The 10,635-nt window shown below is 42.4% G+C and overlaps 1 protein-coding gene across 2 annotated transcripts in view; it reads right to left on the bottom strand.

The window, feature by feature from the left end:
• Positions 1-1,669: 1,669 nt before the first annotated feature.
• Positions 1,670-10,635, bottom strand: part of LOC144506579 (adhesion G-protein coupled receptor G7-like) — a 55,006-nt gene continuing 46,040 nt past the window's right edge. For both annotated transcript variants that reach the window (XM_078232892.1, XM_078232891.1), the window contains exons 12-16: positions 9,824-10,158; positions 8,754-8,835; positions 6,074-6,235; positions 4,740-4,896; positions 1,670-2,294 (exon numbers count right to left, since the gene is read on the bottom strand). In XM_078232892.1, coding sequence (XP_078089018.1) covers positions 2,076-2,294; positions 4,740-4,896; positions 6,074-6,235; positions 8,754-8,835; positions 9,824-10,158 — 955 coding nt within the window. In that variant the 3' untranslated portion in view covers positions 1,670-2,075. The remainder of the gene's footprint in view (positions 2,295-4,739; positions 4,897-6,073; positions 6,236-8,753; positions 8,836-9,823; positions 10,159-10,635) is intronic.

The raw sequence follows: 10,635 nt of genomic DNA, 5'->3' as shown, positions 1-10,635 counted from the left end.
TGTATAGAACGCTGGTTAGGCCACATTTGGAGTACTGCGTCCAGTTCTGGTCGCTGCACTACCAGAAGGACGTGGAGGTGTTAGAGAGAGTGCAGAGAAGGTTCACCAGGATGTTGCCTGGTATGGAGGGTCTTAGCTATGAGGAGAGATTGGGTAAACTGGGGTTGTTCTCCCTGGAAAGACGGAGAATGAGGGGAGATCTAATAGAGGCGTACAAGATTATGAAGGGGATAGATAGGGTGAAGCTTTTTCCCAGATCAGAAGTGACGTTCACGAGGGGTCACGGGCTCAAGGTGAGAGGGGCGAAGTATAACTCAGATATTATAGGGATGTTTTTTACACAGAGGGTGGTGGGGGCCTGGAATGCGCTGCCAAGTAGGGTGGTGGAGGCAGGCACGCTGACATCGTTTAAGACTTACCTGGATAGTCACATGAGCAGCCTGGGAATGGAGGGATACAAACGATTGGTCTAGTTGGACCAAGGAGCGGCACAGGCTTGGAGGGCCGAAGGGCCTGTTTCCTGTGCTGTACTGTTCTTTGATTATTGTTGCCACATCAGTTCACTAGATTCTCTATCTCATTCCTGTACTCTGTCTCGTCATTATTTGAGATCCAACCCACGATGGTGGTGTCGTCAGCAAACTTGAAAATCGAATTGGAGGGGAATTTGGCCGCACAGTCTTAGGTGTACAAGGAGTATGGTAGGAGGCTAAGAACACAGCTTCGTGGGGCACCGGTGTTGAGGATTATCGTGGAGGAGGTGTTGTTGCCTATCCTTACTGATTATGGTCTGTGAGTTATGAAATTCAGGATCCAGTCGCAGAGGGAGGTGCTGAGGCCCAGGCCACGGAGTTTGGAGATGAGTTTCATGGGAATAATAGTGTTGAAGGCTGAACTGTAGTCAATAAATAGGAGTCTGACATAGGTGTCCTTGCTTATCTAGGTCTTCCAGGGTTGAGTGCAGGGCCAGGGAAATGGCGTCTGCTGTGGACCTGTTGCGGCAGTAGGCAAACTGTCGTGGATCCAGGTAGTCCAGGAGGCTGGAATTGATTCATGCCATGACTAACCTTTCGAAGCACTTCATAATGATGGATGTCAGAGCCACCGGCCGATAGTCATTAAGGCACGTTGCTTGGTTTTTCTTAGATATCCAGCCTCCAAGGGTCAGTAGCACCATTGGGAGTGCTGGCCAATACTGGGATTGCAGTCAGTGTCTGACGGGCAGGCCAGACGGTAAGGTAAGATAAGTGGGGTGGCTTCGCCGAAGCCAATTAGACAGCCCCCCCCAACAAGGAGAAGGGCTGTGATCAGGAGGCCAAGAGAGGAGGATACATCCAAGCAGAGCTGGCCCTTTCCAGTGGAGGGGCGGGGGGGGGGGTGTCCCTCTGTTGGGCACAGAGTGTGTGAAAATGTGGCCCTCACACCCCGCTCCAAGCGTCACCATGTGGTCAATCCCTCCACCGGTAAAATATTAGCAGAGGCAAATACTTTACAGGTATGGCACCCTCACAACTGATTTTACACCTCCACCTGCCAGTCCGCCAGGGGACATAAAATTCCAACCGTTGTAACTGAAATAGGCCGTTCAAATTCTAGACCCTGTTCTGCCATTCAATTAGATCATGCCTGCTTGGGTTCTCAGCTCTATTTACCCTCTTACTTTAATAGCAACAAAATATGATTTACTGAATCGATTCAGAATCAACAATGCAAAAATGGGGACAATAGACGCAGACCGGGGTAATTTATTCTAATTCCAACATTACATGAGTTTCAAATTTAACAATCGTACATGCAGTTATTATGCTAAGAGCACCAAATAAAATGTTGGACGACAGTCATGAAATGAATCTGAGGCCAACTCATACAACATTTGCTCCCACAAAAAGTCTGCTTCATTCTGATAGGGTATTATTGTTGAATTTTGCCGGAGACCACGATGGATTTTACCATTATCATAGCCAGCATCCTGGATAATAAAAGCATCAAGAAGTTAACAGCAGCACTTTAGGAAGGAATAATAAAGAAAACTCGGTGAAATATGTTTCCGATTTCAAAATCCATGGTCCCGTGTTCTAATATAGAATGGAAGGTATGGAGCTTGAGGTTTCCGAGAAGTTCACTGTGTCATACTGGGTGTACCGTTCTCTATTCTCCGGAGTGCTTAAACTTTGAACTGAGAATCTTTTGGAATGGACTATACCCACATTCATGGTAAATCTGGAATACCAGGCAGCGCAGGTCTTTTGAAATGTTTTTCGGCGAGCAGTGAACAGAATAAAAATCTGTAGGCCCTATTAATCAGAAATAGCATGTTTTAGGGAACCAACGCCATCAGAAAAACAAGCTGTAAAATCATTTAACAAAAATAAACAACTTGGCCCTCAAAATTATGGTCTATAAAGTTGTGTTAAATTTTGCTAATTACCAAAAAACTAGGAGATCCAGATTAGACCTCATTATCCTACTCAGCAAAATAATGGAAACCCTCCTCCCAAAAGGGTTTTTTGCTTCTGCACTTCCTCAGGGTAGTGTCCTCTGTTAGAGTGTAACCGGTGACAACTTTGTATTGTAAGTGACCAATGGTAACAAGCTGTAAGGGTCAGCTGACCCAGTAAACCATGGAACCAATTACAGAATGACGTAATAGTCAGCTGACCAGCTGACTCACTATAAATAAAAACCTGTTTGGAATTGTGGAGAGCTTGGATTGGCCCAGGGTGAAGCCTCAAGTTTGGGATAACGTTATTTCTTTATTAAACCCTTTCTTTGTTTTATCAGTTGGACTAAGTTCTGTTTTATTTTTATTGTCTGCATTTGAAGAGTTACTTCTGATGAGACATCCTCTGCCCAACTTTATTCAATTGCTTCACCTTTCCCCCATAAAACTTTAAGTGTGGGCTTTTCACTGATATGTGGTCCCATCCATAACTCCTCTGAAAACAAAGCAGCCCATGTCAGCCAAAAACGGGGCCTGGTTAACATCCAAGCTTGGGCTAACAAATGGCAAGTAACATTCACAGCATTTAAGTGACAAGTAATGACAGCCTTCAACAAGAAAAAGCCCAAGCAGCACACTAAGACATCAACCACACCATCAGTGCTGAGTCCCTTATTAACAGCATCAACCAGTATTAGTGATGGGCCAGACATATAAACATCTTGGTTACAAGCATAAGACAGGGATTGGGTATTATGTCAAGGGTGGCCAAATTTAACACTAGTATCTACTCAAAGTTAGAACAGCCAGAGTACCATTGCTCCAGCAACACATTAACTATTACACTTTGATCTTCTATGAAAATAGTTATCCTAAAAATTGCAATTCCAGTCACAACCAGAGTTATTCAATCATTACTTTAAAAACATTAAGCATCATTGATGAAAGTTTGATGGAAATTTGACCTTTTCACCTTTAATATTGTGGTAGTATTTTAATGTTTTAAATTGTCTTCTGGTTCTGCAATTACAGTTGATTGTAAGTAATCTGCTTACTGTGGTGAAATCCATGATTTGCAGGATCAATGGGGAAGGGTGTGCAAGTTGTTGTCTGCACAATGGCTAGGCAAATGTTTGTTGGGTGCACTTTCTTTGGCGTCAAAGCTTGTTTTATTTTGGGACAGTCCTTAACAGGAAGATAAACAGTGGGCGGAATTTTACCGGCACGTCCGTCGAGTTTCGCACAATCCCGCCCGAGACCAACGGAGAATCCCGTTCTCTGAGGCTCACCCGCCCCCGGAATCGGGGCTGGCGTGCCGGTAAAATTCCGGCCTATGACTTCATTTTTTTTGGGAAATAGCTGTGACTTCAGGTTGCTAGGGAAATGGAAACCAGATAAAAGGCTGGACATTGACATGTTTTGCCCAGTGGTGCTCAGGGCAGGCAAGCTGTGAGGAGAAGAAAGTCATGACATATTTGGAGACAATATCCAAAACAGTTTAGATCCAAAAGCTGAGAACAACCTGAAGAAAATGTGTCTCTTGATAGAAATTGGACATGTGGAACTTGGGTGAAGTAAAGCTACTATTAGATGGAACTTTAGTGATTAAAGCCTCCAAACAAAGGAAATGGAAGTCAACATGAGGAAGATAATGTTTTGAAATATTTTTGTGGCTGAACATGATGCTATATGTGCTAAGGGGACTGTCAGTAAATCTGTGAGATTTATCCTTGTTGTATCAGCTATTTAAACTGTAACTCACAGTTTCTATGAAATTCAATTTAGAACATAGAACATAGAACAGTACAGCACAGAACAGGCCCTTCGGCCCACGATATTGTGCCGAGCTTTATCTGAAACCAAGATCAAGCTATCCCACTCCCTATCATCCTGGTGTGCTCCATGTGCCTATCCAATAACTGCTTAAATGTTCCTAAAGTAGTTCCTAATTTGCCTGTTAATTCTAGTATGATTCATGTTAAATTTGGTTTTATTGTTAAAGTTATGAAAAGTGAAATTTTGCTGTCCATCAGTTTCCTCTCTTGAGGATGGTTTGGCAAGTTAGTCAATTGCTTTCTTCAGGGGATCCTAATGTAACATCTTCACGTTCTATGCTTTCAGATGTATTTTTCTCATTGAAAGGAAGTTTCCATTAAGCAGCTATCCAGAACCTACAGTTTAGATCCACTCAGTCACGTTTTTCTCTGAATTCTGTCCAATGCAGCAGGTTTTTATCTTTGCCCAATACAATAATAGCAACAACTTGCATTCAATGCTTCTGGAAGAAAGATCTACAAACCTGAGTAGTATTAAATGCGCAGAAGATATAGCTAAAGATAGCTTGTATTTCATCACGCTGGATAAGCATCAAATAACCTAGACTCCAGGTTAAGCACAACACAATGGCTACTGATAAAGATCCCATCATCTTCTTTGCCGAGGTTGCCTGTTTTGCACTATAAAAAGCACATAAAGAAGTGTTCGCCAATATCAAAGCTAATTCTAATAAAATTATTCTCAAGACCTTTTATCTGTCAATGTAATATTAAAATGGTCTTTACAGTCTGGCTCATATAGAATCATAGAAACCCTACAGCACAGAAAGAGGCCATTTGGCCCATCGAGTCTGCACCGACCACAATCCCACCCAGGCCCTACCCCCATATCCCTACATATTTACCCACTAATCCCTCTAATCTACGCATCTCAGGACACTAAGGGCAATTTTAGCATGGCCAATCAACCTAACCCACACATCTTTGGACTGTGGGAGGAAACCAGAGCACCCGGAGGAAACCCATGCAAACACGAGGAGAATATGCAAACTCCACACAGACAGTGACCCAAGCTGGGAATCGAACCCGGGTCCCTGGAGCTGTGAAGCAGCAGTGCTCACCACTGTGCCACCGTGCCGGATGGATAAATTAATTGTTTCTCACTTGGCCAAATGCTTTATTCAATTGCTTTAGACTTTGCAGCCCTGCTATAATTGGTTACACGATATGCAGCAGGCCCTTGGGGTGACTTATCGTGATTTTCATTCCCTTCCCATGGGAAAATAACTAGCTGGAATAGTATTTGTGAATGGGGTATTCTGAATGACAGATAGTTGACAAAGAACAATATTAAAGTGTGAACATTCACAATTAAAATAGTTTGAAGTTAATTACTTTTAAACTTTTATGGTAAATTTGGCATCTAATGAGGTGAGATTTGCAATGCATGACAAAGGCTGCACACAAGCTGGAAGCAATAATGTACTGTAACTAAACAAATAATGCTGGTTATAAAAAAGAAATGGAAAGACTTCTGGGGCCATAGATTTATGCTTTGTGCCATCGACTGAGAGATCCAAAGCCCGGAGGATGAGTTGGTGAATTGTAAAGTACACAGAGGAAAGGAAAGACGCTAAAAAGAAAACGCAATTGCAGGAATACACCTATAATCACCACAGAATTTCCGAATCACTAAGTCGAAAATGCAACTTATGATACATAGAGAAGTGAAGTTATACATTCAGCTCCTTCTGGCCAGGGAGGGCTACTTGACTATGGGAGGCCAATTTTGTGCAAAATTGAAATTGGTCTCAGTGCAAATAAATAATATGTTGTAATAAATAAAATGTTGTAGTACCTGCAAGTACCATGGTCTTTGTTGAACAGCACCAACATTGTCACTAAGGCAAACATGACAAAATTAAATGCTAATAATATTGCGACTGGAATAAGAAATCCCCACAGCATTGGCTTTGACAGATCCAGATTCCCTTGTAGATCGAAACCAGAAAGCCAACAGCTGAAAAACAGTGATTAAAGCCAAAGTCCGATTATAAAGTGTGGTGAACATGCAACAAAAGGAGATTCATTCACTTGCTGGTAAAATCCAAACACAAAACAAATGATGCATTTGAGTGTGAAAATCCTCATGTCAAAAATGTTTTGCTTACATAGCATGACGTACTAATTACAGCACAGAAAGTGTTTGTTTTGGGTTAACAGGCCCATCTTCCTCGTAAGCCTCCTCCCACCCTTCTAACTCCATCAACATGTCCTTCTATTCCGTTCTCCCTCGTGCTTATCTAGCTTTCCCTGTAAATGCACCTCAGCTACACTTTGTGTTGTGCATTCTAACCACTCACTGGGTTATTAAAGCTTCTCCTGAAATCTCTGTTGCTTACGGTGAGAGGACACTTTGCTTTGCAGGACAGGAGAATCATATCCTGCAGATCACAATAAATCATTGTACTTCTGAAATGCAATCTGAGAGTGTTCACCTTCAGATTCTTCAATCAGAAATCAGACTGGCATTCTTATTATAGCTTTTCAATAAGTGAGCTGAAAGATCATTTAGAGGTGATGAGCATCATGATTTGTGGATCAATAAGTCATTTCCATGGTAGGAAGAGATTTTCTGTATAATACAAATGATTAGTTTTCTTTCTCTTTTTAAAATAATTCTGTACAGTGTGATTGATGCATGAAATGTGATGGAAAAGTTTATTTATTAGTCACAAGTAAGGCTTACATTAATACTGCATTAATACTGTTACTGTGAAATTCCCCTAGTCGCCACAGTCCAGCACTTGGTCGGGTCAATGCATCTAACCAGCACATCTTTCAGACTGTGGGAGGAAACTGGAGCACCCGGAGGAAACAACACAGACATGGGGAGAACATGCAAACTCCACACAGACAGTGACCCAAGCAGGAATCGAACCCAGCACCCTGGCGCTGTGAAGCAGCAGTGCTAGCCACTGTGCTACCGTGGATCTGGCACAGGGTCACACGCCTTAGAGTGAAAATTTGTAGATGCCCATCCTGAAGATAATGCACGGTAGCACAGTGGCTAGCACTGCTGCCTCACAGCGCCAGGGACCCAGGGTTCAATTCTGGCCTCAGGTCACTGTCCTTGCGGAGTTTGCACATTCTCCCCATGTCTGTGTGGGTTTCGTCCGGGTGCTCCAGTTCCCTCCCACAGTCTGGAAGACGTGCTGGTTAGGTGGATTGGCCGTGCTAAGTTGCCCCTCAGTGTCAGGGGGACTAGCAGGGTAAATATTGGGGGATTACAGAAATAGTGGCTTGGTGGGATTCTTGTTGGTGCAGGCTCGTTGGGCCAAATGGCCTGCTTCTGCACTGTAGGGATAATTAAAAAAGGGTTTTTAAAAATTTGTTTCTGGAAAATAAATGGTTCAGAGTTTTGTTAGCCCTTACTGGTGGGTAATTAAATGAATAGATACCACTGCTGCTTATATTTCTGTGTGGAAGGTCCAGTTTTTGCTTTAATAAAACAGAAAATGCTGGAAAATCTCAGCCGATCTGACAGCATCTGTGGAGAGAGGACAGAGCTAACGTTTCAAGTCTGGACAACTCTTTGTTCCTCTGACGAAGAGCCATCCAGACTCAGAACATTATGTCTGTTCTCTCTCCACCGATGCTGTCAGACCTGCTGAGATTTTCCAGCATTTTCTGTTTTTGTTTCAGATTCCAACATCCGCAGTAATTTGTTTTCATCTAATTATTGCTTTGTCTTGTGGCCTGCAGCACTTCATGACCGACATGGACTTTGTGTACGTGCTGACAGCTATTTTACTTTGTCATATGATTGTTGTGTTAATTTAACCCCCTGGGACATTTATAACTTAATTTTGACAATTTGTTGGATACTTTTGTTCTGTAGTGAAGTGGCTGACGAACAGATAATTGTACTGAAATCCAATGACACCTGACATCCCAGTGGATTGTCTCAGTAAAAATTACAATAAGATAGAAATATAAAGATTAATGGCTATTTTTCAAAATCATCTTCACATGGAATTTGTTTATCTGCTGTGATTAAAACTTTTGTTTTAAATTACTTTTCGCAAAACAGCAAAGGGGCTACATCGTATTTTGCTTTTTGGACACTAATTTTAACTGTACAATATCATAGAAATCATAGAAACACCACAGTGCAGAAGGAGGCCATTCGGCCCATCGAGTCTGCACTGACAACAATCCCACCGAGGCCTTATCCCCGTAACTCCACATATTTACCCTGCTAATCTCTCTAACCTACACACCCAGGTACACTAAAGGGCAATTTAGCGTGGCCAATGCACCTAACCCGCACATTTTGGACTGTGGGAGGAAACCGGAGCACCCGGAGGAAACCCACACAGAAACAGGGAAAATGTACAAACCCCACACAGTGACCCAAGCCAGGAATCGAACCCAGGTCTCTGGAGCTGTGATGCAGCAGTGGGAACCACTGTGCTACCGTGCCGCCCTATGATTTGAAATGCATTGAAAATATATTAGCATCATACAATACTCACAACTCCTCTTGCCGATAATTCAGTGCGTTATCTGGCTTGTAGGTAGCTGCTAATGTTATTATAACAATAACTGCTGGAAGACCTGAAAAACACATTATTGAAACCAAATGATGTTTCAACTTATAACATTTAAATGCTATTTTTCTCAAAAATATAATTTTTCCTAATACAATTCAGAGTTTACCAAATTACTGGGAACAAAACCACCAAAGCCCAAAATATTGGAATTTCTTGAAATACCATTTAATACTGTAAAGCTGCATGTTAACAATTTTTTTCCAGAATTGGATTGGCCATGGTAAATGTACAGGGTTGTGGGGATGGGACAAGGGCGTGGGGGGATGGGACACGGGGGGGGGCGGAATGTGACAAGGGGGGATGGGACAAGGGGGAGGGGGAGGATAGGCCAAGGTACGATGCTCTTTCAACGAGTTGGTGCAGACTCCATGGGCTGAATGACCTCTTTCTGCACTTACAGGCATTCCAATCCATGGTATTTACCATTAAGAATAAACGTGTCACAATGAATAGTGAATGCAGTGAATTACACGGAGCTGTTCCAGAAACAAATACTGAGATTACTGACTTTTTCTGGCCCCACCCTGCTAGTGAGTCGGCGTGGGTCACGCCTGCAGATATTTTCTGCAGAATGCGGTGAAAAGAGCCAGCCGTGTAGCCTACGAGCTGCACGCCACATTTTTCGTCTCCGCCAGCACTCTGCGCAGAGAATGGAAACATTCTGCCCCCATGCTCTTCAAAAGTGATCGTATGGAAATTAGTTAAATCGTGCTTCATTAATCTGCATACCATTTTTTCTTTGGAACATCATACTCTATTCCAATTAACAAGTGCAACAAGTAAGACATCCATATATAGTTTAGAAATTATGAGTTAAAATGTAAAGGTATAATGCTGATTGGCTAAAGCCAAAGGCACTTTTATCCTACATCTGCAATAAGCAATAATGATCAAAACATTTACCACCCCATTAATGGTAAAACAGACTTTGTATTGGAGCTGTGTAAAATATTAAAAAGAGAATACTTGCTTGAAGTTAACTGATCTCTTACCCCATCCAACCACTGAAATCCATATCAAGAAATGCCGTGGTAGTGGTTTGAACACACGAACCAGAAGGACATACATCTGTGCACCATACAGTGCTGACCAAGTGAATGTCGCCATTAGAAAATAATGAAGGATGGCAGCAGCAGCAGTGCAGGAGTAAACCTCCGGTGGATTGGATCGGTCAGAAGATAGAATGATGTTTTCTGTGTTGTTGGCGGCACTTCTTTCATTCTGAGCATTGGGGTTGTTTATCCCAGAGATGAAGATCAAATTAACCATGAACATCGATGCGCAAAGACTCACAGTTACCCAGGTAAGTGAGGTCTTGCGCGCTTGCCTGGAGAGAAATTCTTCATTACACAGAGTTTCGGCTTTTATTTAAAATGACCGATTAGGACATGCATAGCAAATACAGCTTATCAGCAGATCCCATTGCAGAACACATCAAACAACAGCATTTGCTATTTCAAAAAGGATGTAGCAAAAGATATTTCTTATTCATTTTCTGTGACAAAATTCCTTTAACAGCAAAGTTTCCACATCCATCTAAAAAAGCCCAGCACTATAATGGTGCCATCTTCTGTCCTGCCATTCAGATCCTACTTCTTTCTCGTTGCATAAACAAAATCTTGCATTTAGTCCCTTCAAGGGGATAAAAATGTTCCAAGGTGCCTCACAGAAGCTTTATCAGGCAAAAATCTTACACCAAGACACAAAGATTTAATCATGCCAGATAACCAAATGTTGGGTTTTATGGATGTACCTAAAGGAGGAGAGAGAGGTACAGAGGCAGAGACGCTGAGGGACAGAATTC

Source organism: Mustelus asterias, chromosome 17 (genome assembly GCF_964213995.1).
Source record: "Mustelus asterias chromosome 17, sMusAst1.hap1.1, whole genome shotgun sequence".
In the NCBI taxonomy this organism is placed as follows: domain Eukaryota; kingdom Metazoa; phylum Chordata; class Chondrichthyes; order Carcharhiniformes; family Triakidae; genus Mustelus; species Mustelus asterias.
Note: the sequence above shows the minus strand (reverse complement) of the source record. Positions and strands in the feature narration are given on the sequence as shown.